The 15,527-nt window shown below is 31.4% G+C and overlaps 2 protein-coding genes across 2 annotated transcripts; one reads left to right on the top strand and one right to left on the bottom strand.

Moving 5' to 3' along the window:
• The first annotated feature begins 1,925 nt into the window (after positions 1–1,925).
• On the top strand, positions 1,926–3,990 carry LOC125848319 (uncharacterized protein At3g28850). The gene is made up of 2 exons (XM_049528169.1): positions 1,926–3,794; positions 3,884–3,990. The coding sequence occupies exon 1, from the start codon at positions 2,534–2,536 to the stop codon at positions 3,791–3,793; it is 1,260 nt and encodes a 419-aa protein (XP_049384126.1). The 5' UTR covers positions 1,926–2,533; the 3' UTR covers position 3,794; positions 3,884–3,990.
• Positions 3,991–12,615: 8,625 nt separating this feature from the next.
• Positions 12,616–14,455, bottom strand: LOC125848181 (transcription factor PRE1-like). The gene is made up of 2 exons (XM_049528003.1): positions 14,076–14,455; positions 12,616–12,858 (listed from the first exon to the last, which is right to left on the bottom strand). Exons 1-2 carry the CDS (start codon positions 14,199–14,201, stop codon positions 12,706–12,708), a joined length of 279 nt encoding a protein of 92 aa, XP_049383960.1. The 5' UTR covers positions 14,202–14,455; the 3' UTR covers positions 12,616–12,705.
• Positions 14,456–15,527: the final 1,072 nt, after the last annotated feature.

The following is a 15,527-nucleotide window of genomic DNA, read 5'->3' as shown; positions in this document are numbered from 1 at the left end:
GATAATTCGTCAATTTTAATTTTTTACAATAATTAACAGATGATCGTCGATTTTTAAAATGCAAAATTGCAGTTGAATAACATATATAGAAATAAAGAAATCATAAAATTAGTATTTTGTGTTAAATGGTACATAAAAGAAATAGAGTTGAAGGGTAATCTTTTATTATTTTTTAAAAAATACTTTTTTTTTGTCTTTCACTCTCTTAGAGAATGTGTGATGCACACTCTCTGCCACGTCACTTAGAAGTGCCAAAATGGAACATAAAAATTGCAGTTGAAGGGTTAAAATGGAAAAAAGTTGAGTTGGAGTGTCAAAATGAAATTTAGGAACAAGTTTAAGGGTCTACATATGTGTTTGGCCTATAACTTTCTATAACTAATATTGAGGACACCATACCGTAATGAATGGAACATAGGAGTTTGTCACTAGGTGTTTGACTAAATAAGATCATCTAGATATTATAGAATATAGATATTAGGGGTGTTCACAATCGAACGGTAATCGATAAGCCAATCATAAAATTGATTTATTGACCTATTGATATTGGGTTATCGAATAAATAGTAAATGAATGAATTATAATTTTATAATTAACAACTTATCGGTATGGTGGTGGATTATTCAGTTTCTTTATAGGATAAATCATTACCCCCGTTAAGAATTATCATACTTATAGTATGGTAAGAAAAAAAGACATAGTTAGCCGATATACCGTCCAATAATTATTTGATAATTGTTAAACCGTTATGAACCAAACAATATTATTGATTGGCTAGCAGATTAGTAAATTGGAAAACCTATATCTGATAGGCCAAACTACTAAATAAAAATTATCCGCCCGACAAATAACCTAATAGATATTTTCTCTAAAATACTCCAAGAATGGGATAAACAGTAAGAAGGGCAAACATAGGTAAGCGGTAGGGCACTAATCTATTGAACCTATAAAATAGATAGGGCAGTAAGGCACTAATCTGTCGAACCTATAAAATAGATAGGGCATTAAGATACTAATCTATTGAACCTTTAAAATTAGACTTATTAGTATAAAACACATATAACATGGGCAGGGGTAAATAGAAGATGTAAAAATATCGGATTTTCAAATATCTAACAATTCATCATACAAAATTCTGAAAACCTATACGAAATTCAAAATTAAAAAACAAAATTCAAAGTTCAATTAATAATTTAAAATATAAATTTCAATGGAAATTTTGAATTGTCCCAAACTATGATCACCCTAAGGAAGCAGGGATCTCAAGTATGCAACATATACAAATATAGAAATAAATTGACATTACCTCTATCCAATACTAATAGTTGTCCATTATATTATTATAATATTATTTTAGGATGTCTAATAGTAATAGTTATCTACTTCATGAAATTAGTGAATATTTTTAAATTTAGTTCCTAATTTACTTTTATAATTAATTATAGTCATTTTCGTATTACATTTTTGAACATATTGATATTCAAATGGTGATAAAATAATATTACCTTCTATTTATAAAGAAATATGCAAAGTTAATAATGAACGACTATTAGGAATATTAGGTTTAGGAATTGGAATATATAAAGAGGGATATGTGCAAGTTTTTACGTTATATTTTTTCCCTTGGACGGCTCAAAATTCAAATGCCATTCACTTGCTACTTCTTCATCAGTTATCTATCAATTGTATAGCAGCCATTTTTAGATCATCTCACCAAGAACACCCACAGCCTTGTTGATACGCAATCCGTTTCCCTTTTCCATAACAGAAAGGTTAATTGTTTCTACTACTATTATTCATCTACCCACTGACTGGGTCGTTTTTAGTTTTTGTCCATTTTCTGTGCTGGCCCTTTTTGATTGTGACAGAGATAAATAGAGAATTTGGTAGTGGGGAAAGGAGAAAGAAATGTGATGGTAACTGCTGAAAGGGTCTTTCTGTTCTCCGCCCTATTCTTTTGACTTCACTTTCCTTTGCCCCTTTTCTTCTTTTTCCCATTCTTTTTAGTTTTTGGCATCAACTGTTTCTGTTTGATTACTCATCTTTGATCAATGCGAAATTTTAGCTCTGACGTATCATCAAAGTTAAAGTTTTGGATTAAGCAATTGATTATTTTTTTTGTCGTTAAATCAATTATGGGCGTTTGTTCCGATTTCTATTTTAGTTAGAGAAATTTCAAAAGATTTGATCTGTGTGGCTTTCCATTGATGGCAAACAGCGTGCCCTGTTTTTCTCAGAGAACAGAAGGTTCCATTCTCTCTCTATCTTTGCCTCTTCGATTCCAGTGATTCTCTTCTGTTGAATTTTTAATTTTCAGTGCTATTTTCCTCCATTTTTAATTCCTCGATTTGGTTGCTTAATCTTGGAATCTATACCGAATTTAATTACACCACCCACCTTAATCATCTGAGAATGTTCTTCTAATCTCTCGTTCTTCCCACATTAAAAAAAATATACTACCATTTGATTTCTTTAGCCAACCACTTTGGGGATAAAGTATAACTTTTTCTTCCGTCTGCTCTGGTTTGTAATAATGGGTTGTGCAACTTCGAAGCCGAAGGTGTGTCACAAATGCAGGGCCCCTTGTTCTCCGGTGCGCCGGAGCTATTCAATGCACGACGATGGCTACCATATGGTGGCTCTCACTTCATCCACTTTAGGATCTCTGAAGCTTGATCCAATGAACCAGAGTCAGTCTATCAAAGAAGGAGATACATCTTCTTTTGATCTCTGTGATTTCGATGAAGTGAAGAGCTGTAAAGAAGAGTTTGCTATGGGTTTGATTGAGGCAAAAACATGGTCAGAAATGATCAATGAGAAAATCCCCAAAGTGGTTCCGAAAACCCCTATTAGAACTCCACCTGGTGAGCCAGAAACTATCAATACTTGGGAATTAATGGAAGGTCTTGAAGATTCTAGTCCTCTTAAGCCTGTTCATCATGTTCGAAGTTTTTCATTCCACGTTTCTCCAAATCCAAATTCATCTCAGTATGATCTGCCTACGCCCAGAGTTAAGGATCATATCGAAGGTTCCCCAAAGCCATTGTGGGAGGAGGTAGCTGAAGATGAAACGAACTCAAGTTCAAACGACACATCAATCGTGTCCGAGTTTGATTCTGAAGTGATTTCTACATTCAGAAAAGCATTAGAAGATCTTCCACCGGCAAACCCATTTCACCTTAAACCGTTGATTACTGAAAATCAGAAGCCGGTGGCCGACGAGGAAGATCCATTGGAGATAACGGATGTGAAGAAAGTAACAGAGTACAAGGTAAGTAAAGATAAACTTGTTGTTTATTTCACAAGCCTGAGAGGTGTGAGGAAAACATATGAGGATTGTGGTCATGTTCGAGTGATTCTGAAAGGATTAGGTGTCAAAATCGACGAAAGAGATGTATCGATGCATTCGGGGTTCAAGGAAGAGCTGAAAGAATTACTGGGAAATGAATACAGTGGAGGGGGATTGCCTAGGATATTTATGGCGGGAAAATACATTGGTGGAGCTGATGAAATACGTCGAATGAACGAGGATGGAAAACTCGAGAAATTCGTAGAAAACTGTGAAAGAATTGAGGATGGCGCTGTCATTGGAGGTTGTAATTGTGAGGCCTGTGGAGATATTAGATTTGTACCTTGTGAGACATGTTCAGGGAGCTGTAAAATCTATTATGAAGCAGATTATGAAGAAGATAACAAAGACGAAGAAGAACTTGAAGATGATGAATATGGCTTCCAACGATGCCCAGATTGCAATGAGAACGGTCTAATTCGTTGTCCAATTTGTTGTGATTAAGGTTGATCACAAAATTTTCTTGTGTCTTCCTTTTTTTTTTCCCCTAATTTGGTTTGGATTAATTATTTTTGGATGATGTTTGTTGTACAGTGATGAGTTTTGATTGAGTATAATATAGTCATAACCAACCATAAACATATTCCAAGCTCTGGAGTTGTGGTGTTAAAAGTCTTCTGTAATACATTTTCCAGGTAAAAACGAGAAGCTTATACAATTTTGAAATTTTCTCTTTATAAAGTAATGTATGTAGTTCATATCAGATATTGTGTGTTTGCTTAGCTTCTGCATTTGTTATCCAGTTTGACTCTGGATTCGAAATTTTAAATTTTAAATTGTTATATACTAAAAATATACCGTTACAGTCAGTATTTATTCGTAATAATACTGATATAGTAATACAATCTTTATTTAGAAAATTAACTACATATACAAAACGAATTGAAAGGAAGTGGTGCCACTGATTTAAATATGCATCTGTCAGCTGACGAAATATAAATGCTTTGGGTTGGGTTGGTTTGTATTGATTCAACAATGCCATTTTAAAAACTGTGACTACTGTTTGATCAAATGTGTTTCAAACAAGGCAAATATTTTGTGGCCTTACTAGTGCTACTACGTCCATTTTTTTTTATTAAATGTTGTCTAGTGTCCACATAGATGGCTACTTATTTTGGTTACGTTTTTATTTCACCTAATGGCAAATTTAGAAATTTTATTTTTGATTATTTTAATCCTTAATATATGTCTATAAAATGTATAATACTTAACTACTATAAACAATATAATTTCATCATTCTTGGGCCCGCCATTGTTTGCATCTTTCAAGGACTTGAAGTTGGGAATTCTCATCCCATAGACAATTTGATCTATTGCATACTCTAAAGTTTATGTCTTCTTCTATAAAATGTATAATACTTAACAACTATAAACAATATAATTTCATCTTTTTTTATAATGATTGGGCTTAATGACTAAACCTCCAACGATAACACATGAAAGAAGTTAGTGTTAAAATTCGTCATCTGATTTAAAAATAGTATTGAAATTGAATTTGGATTTTTCTTGCATTAATGATGTAAAACAAAATAATTAGTTTGATCTAGATCACTTACAAAGTAATTATAAGTAAAACACGATTGAAAAAAAGAAGAAGTTAAATTAAGATGACATACAATAGTTGATAATATGATAAAAACTACATTAGCTTGATATCAAGTTTGATTATTGCAAGAATATTAAAAATTTCAAACTATCATTATATATAACTTAAACTTTAAAGTATATAAAACTTCATTCCGTTAAATTATAGGAAATGTCCTCCCTACTACTTCTTTAATTCTTTCCCCTTTCCCTATCACTAGGCTTGCCCTTTCATAAAAATATTTTTTAAAAAGGAAAAATGAATTAAGTAGCAAGTAAGGATGTAGACAGATAGAATCATAAGTCTCCATTCTGAATACAAAAAAACAAATTATTTTTTTATAAAAAATAAAATAAAAAATAAAAACAGATTGGAAAGCATCAAATCTGGGTTGTTGACAACTTTAATTTATTATTTATTCATTTGATGTGCCAAAAGTCGATTAGTAGTTCAATTTAATCATTCTCCGTGACGGCAACTTCCCTTTTCTTGTGTTAATTTTTCAACACTTTGTGGCGCAAAAAATTAATAATGGTTAAAAATTTATGTTGAATAAGGTTATGTTGTAAGCTAGTATCTAATGTGACATTAAAATAAATAAATATAGCCATCGATTGTGAAGCATTTTGATTTAAAGGAATTCGTCGTCTAATTAAAAATGATTGTGGTACACCACAAAGATTTTAGAATTTAGACCACTGACTAATTCATTTTGGACGTTTTTTAATCTGGTTGGTTGAGTGGGAATGATTATGACTTTCAAATCTTCATTTATATTGTAAAAAAATAATGTTAAAGTATAAAGGAAGGGGTATTATTGTCCAAACAAAATGATTTCTCATTACCATTTTTAGGGTGTTTGTGGAACCTTTTGTTTGGCCTTTTAGAAAAGCAACAATGAGTATTGGATAAAAAAGAGTTTTACTTTTTACAATTAGTTACTAGTACTTTTTTTTATTAGTAATAAGTAAAATTAGTAAAAAAATAAGTCCAGCAACCTCCTATAGCAGATGAAATTGCACTGCTCGAGTAAATATATATCTGATTATACTTAACTTTTTGGCGAAATGGCTTGGTAGACCCTTGTACTTGTATCAGTTTGTATTCTGAACCCTTCTACTTACCCATTTGTCATCTGGACCCTTAAATTTAATAAAACACAATTTATCGAACCCCTCTGACCATTGACCATACTTACGTGACTTTAAGATGACTGAGTTGGCGAAAGTGTGTGACTTCACGCTCCTTAAGGCGAGTGAGTACTATATNTTTTTAAGAAAATTAAAAGTCAAAAGTATAAATTTAAAACTAATTTTTTCACTTCCGTTAAATAAAGGGTATATGTGAGCTCATTTTGTAACTGTAGGGGTATATGTGAGCCGTTTGTATAACGGTAAGGGTATATATGAGCCACTTTCATAACGAGGGGCATATCAGCTCCAAATGACAAAGTTGAGGGGTATATCAGGCCCTTTTTCCGATAATAAAGAGTTTTACTTTTTACAATTAGTTACTAGTACTTTTTTTTATTAGTAATAAGTAGAATTAGTAAAAAAATAAGTCGAGCAACCTCCTATAGCAGATGAAATTGCACTGCTCGAGTAAATATATATCTGATTATACTTAACTTTTTGACGAAATGGCCTGGTAGACCCTTCTACTTGTATCAGTTTGTATTCTGAACCCTTCTACTTACCCATTTGTCATCTGGACCCTTAAATTCAATAAAACACAATTTATCGAACCCCTCTGACCATTGACCATACTTACGTGTCTTTAAGATGGCTGAGTTGGCGAAAGTGTGTGACATCACGCTCCTTAAGGCGAGTGAGTACTATATTTCAGTTTTAAAAATATTAATAAAAGAATAAAATAATACAAAAATTAATTAAAAAGTCTCCATCTTCTTCACCCACTCCACCTTCATTTGCAGCCAACTACATGCCCCGACTCTTTTTTTTTCTTCATACTATTGTCATCATCTTTAAAAGATCTTGGCATTGAAACCTCCTTGAGTCCATTGAATCACCGCTAGTGGGAGAGTTCGATGGTGATGGTGCTCGTCGGAGAAAACTGGTTCGCAGTAGAGTGAGAGAGATTGTGCTAGTCAGTGGAGAATGAGGCGGGTAAGGGTTGGAGGATTTAGTTACAACAGTGAAGAGATTTTCGGCTAGATCTGCGGCGGCGGCGGCGATTTATGTTAGTAGTTATGTGATGGTTGAAGGAGGAGGAAAGGAAAATAGTAGATTTTTTATGTTTTAAGATGGGAATGGGGACTCACCCTCTGAGGAAGAAATGCACCAGCAACTTGATCTCCTCCATAGAAGCGCCACCATTGTCAAAGTTCAGAGGAAGTTGAAGAGCTTATTGCCTAATCTATTTTGGAAATATGTTGGGTTTCTTTTTTAGCTTAAGGAATAAATTTAAATTTTATTGTTTTACTTTTTATTAAATAAAACACAATTGATATTTTTTTTAAAAAATAAATAATAAATGATGTGTAATTTTAAATCTGACGTGGATGATGACGTGTCATTTTAGTTGAGAGTTTGAAGTACATGCAGAGTCAAGGGGGGTTAAAATGCTAAGTTACATTAAATTTAAGGGTTCAATTGACAAATAGTTAAGTAAAAGGGCCTAGAATACAAATGCATACAAGTACAAGGGTCCATCAGACCATTTCACCTAACTTTTTTGTTTGCAAGTTTGCTGGTTCACTTTGGATTCGGCTCCTCTCCATTTTTCTTCTCTTCATTTTCCCCAAATTCCTATTTGGATTAATGACCTATGACATATGTTAAAATAAATGGCTAAGATTTAATTTCTCAAAGTAAATCTCTAACCATGATTTAACTAATAAATATATTATATATATTTAATTTGAAAAATTACTATAACCCTCACAATCTTAACAACATATTATCTTGTTCATAAATTTAGGGAAAAAAAAGTTTTCTTCCTAAATTTTTTTACTTAGGATGTTAATTTTATTTTATTTTAAGTTAATACTTTTGTTGCATTTTTTCCTTGAATTTTTCTTTTTAACCATTAGCTATTGAAGAATATTATTTTTTCCTATTTTATTTCACCTCTTTTTTTTTCTATTTCCTCCAAAATTAACATTAGTTATATTTGGCAGCAGTTCAATATTTAAAAGAAAATTAAAAAAGATCCCACGTAAAAAAAAAGTAATTAGGAAGAATTTTTTTCCCCTATATTTTTGGACAAGATAATGCGTAGCTAAGATTGTGAGATTATAATAATTTTTAATACTGCATATATATTGTATTTAATAGTTAAATCATGGTTAGAGATTTACTTTGGAAAACTAAATCTTAGCCTTTGATTTTAACCTATGCCATGTGTCACTAATCCAAATAGGAACTTGGAAAAAATGGAGAGGGGCTGGATCCGTTCACTTTGTTCCATCAATTCCAAACATTACAGCGTAATCTTATAAATGAGATCTGACAAGGATAATGTGTACATAATTTTATCTTGACTTTTTGAATATAGAAAGATCATTTTCGATGGATCCTCAACATTAATTCCAGATAGTAAATTACAAAAAAAACATCATGTGGTGATTCTCTATATTAATTTCCCACAAATTAGCAGAAGATTTAAGATTGAACCTGTTTTGATGGACTAGTACACCGGCAGTTTGTGATGATTAGAAAAGGTGAACATAAATATTAGAAGTGCCACAAGGTAGATTGTAGGAAAGTTGGGACTAATATATAGAGTAATCAAATTAATAAAAGTTGAGGATTAAGTCAAATTGAGTTTAATTAATGATTTTCATAGCACCATATGACAGTTGCAACCTCATCACACCAATTTGTAGAGAAATTACTCACCACCTATTTAGCCTTAATTTGATGGGAACACCTCTAAAAACACATTTTAAGCAAGCCGTGTTTTATAATTATCACTGAAAAGTGATTAAGCACCTATACTCTATGAAATTGACATGTAAGTAGGAGATGATAATTAATTGTCCAAGTTTAAACTACATGTTGATTTTCGATTAAGTTATTTTTGATAGAATTAATAAATGTGTCATTCCTTGGAATTTCTCTACTGATTCAAATTAAAATTGTAATGCAATGTGTTTTTCCTTGTTTCAGAAATAAATTTAAAATGTAATTATGTCAAGAATGAAATTGCTTATTGAAATTGTTTATATTTGGTTCATCTTTTAAAATTATATCACATCCTAGATTATATGAAATATAATGAACTGAAATGATATTTGGGTAAATACATAATTGTCTTGAATATGTATATTTTTGTACACCAAATTTGCTATATCTCTTTTTGTATAGGGCTGAATAATATACACAATTACACATACTTAAAAATTGACAAAATTTTATTTTTAAAATAAGACTCTTTCAATCGAACTCATAAATTGTCATATTAGCCACTTTTTTGACGATTAACAAAAAAATAAAATAAGGAGACTTGGGCTGAAAGTCTCAAACTATTTGGTTCTAGGTCCATTAAGCCCTTCGCGATCGATTTGATTCATTCATTGGGCTTTATACAAGTTGAAACTAGGCCCAAATATTAATATCGGGCTTCTTCTTAACAGAAAACTACACCACCTTCGGCCCATTATTCAGGCACTGATTCAATTTGGGATAATTTGTCAAAATTATGTTGGATTGCTTGATCAAAATTTCAAACATCTATTACTCGATCGGAGTCGGAAAATTATAATTTTTTTAGTTCTGATTTTCTAATATTTTTAAGTTGTTGAATTCTAAATTATTAATTAAAGATCGCTGAATCCGCAACAGACACGCCAACCCTGCCCTGCTCGTATTGATGCTAATACGTTAAGAACGAGGTATTAACAAAGACAAAATTAGAACAGTAGTTCTTCCAGAAAAAAAGGAAAGATTAGAACATATTTAACGTGAAATGTTTTTAAAGTAGCATGATCCAATAGAATAAATTCCTAAATAGTAGAGACCATAGAAAACAATTATTGGGAAGGAAAAAAAACTAAAATGATTGAAAGGACATATATATATATATTGATGTTGCACCATAAATTCGTTTTCAATAGTACTAAATCTGAAAATAAAAAGGTGAGTATGATTTGGTGTGGTGCCCATTAGATATTGATGAATATCAGAGTCATCGTCAGTGATAATATTATAATATTAATATTAATATGGCTGGGCTCATTGTTATCAGAATCCATGCATTTTATATTTGATTAAGACATAGACACACCCCTGCTCAAACACAGAGCAAATGTCTTTTTCTCTTCTCATTGAAGGCGCAAACTGCAAATTTGTCTATTCAATAGATTATTATCGCTATCTTCATCCTTTACCCATTTATTGACACCTCTTATCCAATTCCAATCATACATATATATATATATATATACACACTTGATATTCCTACAATGTTTTATGCTGATGTGATCTTATGATACCCTTCGTTTCATTATGTTTCCTTTTAGATTGATTTAAAATGAGTCATCATTCTCAAACGATAAAGCTAGGTAAATTAGTTTTTGAACTATGCAAAATAGTTTAATTTTGTTGGAGTTTATTTATTATATCGTCACCACTCACCGTGCCATTATCATTTTGCCTCGCAATTACTAATTTGACACTAATCTCTAGACCAATTTTACGATGGAAAATGAATAAAAATTTGATCTTCTGATTTACGAAAAGTCTAACTTTATCCTCTAGCAAAATAAATTATACCAAGAAATCACAAAATTAACATTGCCATCACCGGCGAAGTTTACTCTTATGTCTCTCCTTCAACATCAACATAATCACTATTCCATTCGTTAGCCACCATATAAATACCACCGCCGCAAAAATCCATCGCTCACCACCTTCAATTTCTCCGTTGAGAAAGTATCATACAACCTCATATAAGTGACAGAGTCAAAATCTCTCTCAAGGAGTTCAAAGTATAAAGAAACAAACATGTAAAAATACTTAATGAAAAAAACGGAGCGAGGGCTGAGAAGGAAAAGATTAATCCTAGTCCGTTAAATTTAACTTACCTTATTAGTCGGTATTAAGCATTTTTTTCTACTTTTTCGCCCGCTCCATTGAGCCTTCTTAAATTTCTTGTGTTCTTTTCTCTTTCATTTTGCATTATTCTATATTTTTTTTATTTTTTTTTAATTAGTGCTCATTCAATCATATGTTATTTTGAACCTTTGTAGAGATTCTTTAAACGGTGTTAAAATTAAATCACTAATACTCTATGCATATTCAGAAGATAAATATATAGTATCATTTATATCTAGTCTCACTATTCGGTCTTCTAAGATAAAATAAAATAAAATAAAAGATCGACACGTACATACGTGAGGATGTTGAAACATTTGTCCCTCAGCAGATTGTATGAAGTTTTTCCAAGAGATTTAAATGGTCCCGGACTACTCCCACCATAGCTTTAATATTTTGTTTTAGATGCTCAAAAATCTTATATTCATTCAAATGTATTTAAGATTATAAATTTTGAAACTCTTTTTTATTTCTTAAATTGATAACCAACAAATGATAGCAATATTATAATCAGGTTTTACTATTTATTGTCAAAGGTAATGAATGCCACCCGATAGACTACAATTCACTTGTCCGTTGATTCCTTTCTTTGTTTACCCGCATTCTTTATAATATTAAAGAGAACTTTGAAGCAATAGTAATGCTATCATGGTGTGATTATAAGTTATGAATTTGAGCCGTGAAAACAAATATTAATGTTGGTTAATAGATATATTATTTATATCATATTTTTTAAGTGCGATTTTATCAGAATCGATTTTTTTGGTACTAAATTACTTTTTTTTCCGTCTTTCTAATCATTAGTATCAATTTGTTTGTCTTACTTTTATTTTCCTTTTGTGCTACCTTTTCCTAAGTTTTTGCCCTTGATTACAAAGCACCACAATCTAAAACTGTCAAAAGATTTTTTTTAAAAAAAATGTCTTTCTATTTTTGACAATTCTTTAATTCTAATTTTTCACATAATATGTAAGACCATAAGAATAAAAGACATTTTACTACATTCTACATATATATCTTAAATTAATTTAAGATCATAAAATTTAAAATTCTTATAAATTTTCTTAAACTTATCGAGTCAAAATCAAACAACCAAAATTAAAACGGAGAGAGCATTATTTTGTTGCATCGGAGCGGTGCTTCAGGTGATTGATAACTTTCAGGCCAACATTGACCCTGAACTTACTCGATTCACCAACCAAAAATGAGCACGGCCTTATTCTTTTTCGTCTTTTTCTTTGCTAATTAATTAGATGTTTGCTTTCTCAGATATGACTTTTTATAATCGTTTAAATTAATCACCATATTAATAGGTGCTCCTAGCTGGTCCTTAGGCAATAATTTTTTTAATCTCACTCATGTTATTAGTTTCTTGCTTCAACGTGGATTAAATAAAAGATCTAAGTACTAATAAAAGCACAAAAGTACATCTTATTAATTAATTATAAATAACTGAGTAAGGGAAATATAAATACAAACGTACGTACGTGTGCCCTTAGCTAGGGGGATCACATTGGTTCAATCGGTACTACTATATAGTTGAGTTCTAATTAAATTCTAACTCATGATTGGCCTAGCTATAGTGACCAACTGAGTCTACTAGAGCTTAACAACAACTAGAAAATCAAGAACTTGGTAGTAAGATTTATATATAAATATAGCTCCAATATTTAGAAATGAAAATACATTAATTAATTCGTAGGAGTATATGGTTACTACATTAATAAACTCCTGATGATTGCTGCTTCTGGACTATCAGCATCAATAGTTGAGAGTAACTGAGAAATTCGATCACTAAGATCATCCACTTGTCTATTCAAATTTCTTATGTAGTTGCATGTTTCTTGCAGTACTTTCGATGCCGATGCCTGCATTTGTATCAACAAAATATATGAGATTACAAATTATTAATTAATCATCTCAAAAGGGGAGCCGAGAGCAGCTATAAAATTGATTTAATTTTGTATGACTTATAGGTCATATGTTTGAGCCATGAAAATAAGCACTTGTACATGAATAAGAGTAGACTATCTAGCTACATCACACCCCTTGTGGTGCGATTTTTCCTCTAATTTTACCAACACAAGATTTTTTGTGTACCAAACTGCCCTTTTTATTTATCAACTAATCAACTCCTTAATTAAAGCACTATCACTTTTTATTAGGATAGACTTGTCCGTCACAATATTTGAATGCACTCCTCCCTAAAATTGCTAATACTAGATGTTTTGTGATCAACAATCCTTTTTATATTGATTAATCAAGTACTCCTAAATTAAAGCACCAACACTTTTTACTCCTAAATTCTAGAGTCAACATGTTGTGTTACGTGATAATTTATTTAGACTAGTAGTAGACATGCCTTAATTTGTGCAATGATGCATTGCAAATCTTTGACTATGTTCAAGTCATTGACCTACAAAATCTCAATTTGGCTCTATATTTTTTGGGAGTTGGGACCCCAAAGCATGGTCCTAGGCACGGTCACAACAAATTATTCAAATCATAAGTAATATTATTCTCCTTTTGTACGCCAAATTAAACTTGTATCTTTTCCAAGAAAATAAAGAGTGTGTGATAAATTAAAGAGCTAGAGACCTTTCTTATTTCCTATCCTCAAGTTAATTGTGCATGGTTGATATTAAGTTTTTAAATAGTAATAACTGCATAAAATTAAAATTTACTGATATGTAAAAAGTGTTTGCTATACATATCCTTTCTTAGTAGAAAAGAATATCTTTTTCTATGGGAAGACAAATTAGGATATATGTGAAATGGACCTTAGAGTCCAAAAAGAGACATAAAATAAATGCTTGAATATAACAGGCGAAATATGTTCCTTCATGAATAACAATACAATTAATGCGACTAACACAGACAAGAGATGTATAGAGCTCCACACATAACGTGACTTTGCCTAGTTACACTCTTAATTTTCAAGTTAATACTGTTACACTATTAATTTTCAAGTTAATTCAATGTAGTGAAAATAAATCAAAAAAATTGAAATGTAGGTGCATGTATATTATCCATATATTATGAACATGCATAAAAAGAAGAGTAGTAATTCAATTTAAAAACCAACCTTGCTAGAGCGACGATTGCGAATCTCCGGTAGAAGCTGTTGCAATTTTGAGACAAGTTCAATTATCTGATCATCTGAAATCCTCGAGGATCCTGTTGATGATTGCCTCGACCTTCTGCTCGACATCCTTAAATTCGTTCTTTCGTTACAAATATGGCTCTGTGCTAGCGTAGTTTTCTTTTATTTAATTTAATTGCTTACACAACACATATGGATAAGGAAAAGAAAGAAGATTTTTTTTTGTGTGTGTACTGTATGAAACTTGGTAAGGAGAGGAAGTTGTGGTAAGGTAGTTAGAAAAAGAGAGAGTAAGAAGAGAAGAGATAACGAACTAGCTTTAAAGAAGGGGAAGAACCACAAAAGAAAGAGAGAGAGAAAACATAGATAGTGATGTTGGATTGAAGAAGACAATTAATTGCATTGCAGAAACACACAGTAAAACCTTTTTTTTTTTTTTTTTGTTAAGAGCCAAGAGGTAATGGTAACTCACTACTACTTAGTCATGTTTGGGGGGTGGGGAGGCCATAACTAAGTGTAAAATTTTTGTGTTTGTTTGTTTCCAAATGGGGTTTAATCTCAAGTGGGCTTTAAGAAATGTGTTTGTTATTGTACTAACAAGGTGGGCCTTTCATGTGCATGTCTCCATAGACAATATCATGTGATCATTTCCACACATCGCCACTCTTCCACCAAACTCTCTCTTATTAAACTTCATTCATATTAATAATAAAAAAAGCTATAGACTATCATTTTATTTAATCATTACTTATCTTTTGTTGCCATAATGAAAACGAATTTAGTATAAGTATATATTGCTCACTAGTAACTAAAAACTTCTATTGGAAAATATAGTTCGAATCAAATATATATGATGGAGAAAGTTGGATCAACTATCAATGTATTATTCGCTCTCATCTAACATTCAGGATCATATAGATTTGACCCCTTAAGCCTTTTAAAGTAAAAAAAAGACGCATCAACAATTAAATTCATGAAACGGCCGCCCTTCTATGGGTATCAATTTCCCATCCATTTTAATGTAAGATTGTCACAATTAAAGTCCCTTTTTGAGTTCAACCGCTAATAGTACAAATGCTGTTACGTACATTAAGACATAGATCTCCTATTGTATAACTAACATACTCAACAGTCAACACACATATATCTAACTACCAAGAAAGATGAATAATTTTACCAAGTGTCATAAATTCGAAAGGCACATCAACAGTTAAAAGTCACTTTCGACTTCAACCGCTAAAAGTACTATTCATTTGAGACATTGATTTCCTATTTAAAAGTCACCACACATATATCTAACTACCAAGAAAAAGATAAATAAAAATGACTTTATTTTTACCCAAAAAGTTAAATAGACTTTGATTCACGGATGTCATGGCAGTAATTGGGTGACTACTGTTGTACTAAGGAAATTATAAAGTCGTGACGTTCATA

This window comes from Solanum stenotomum, chromosome 12 (genome assembly GCF_019186545.1).
Source record: "Solanum stenotomum isolate F172 chromosome 12, ASM1918654v1, whole genome shotgun sequence".
Taxonomy (NCBI): Eukaryota; Viridiplantae; Streptophyta; class Magnoliopsida; order Solanales; family Solanaceae; genus Solanum; species Solanum stenotomum.
This window is presented reverse-complemented; position numbering and strand designations above follow the sequence as displayed.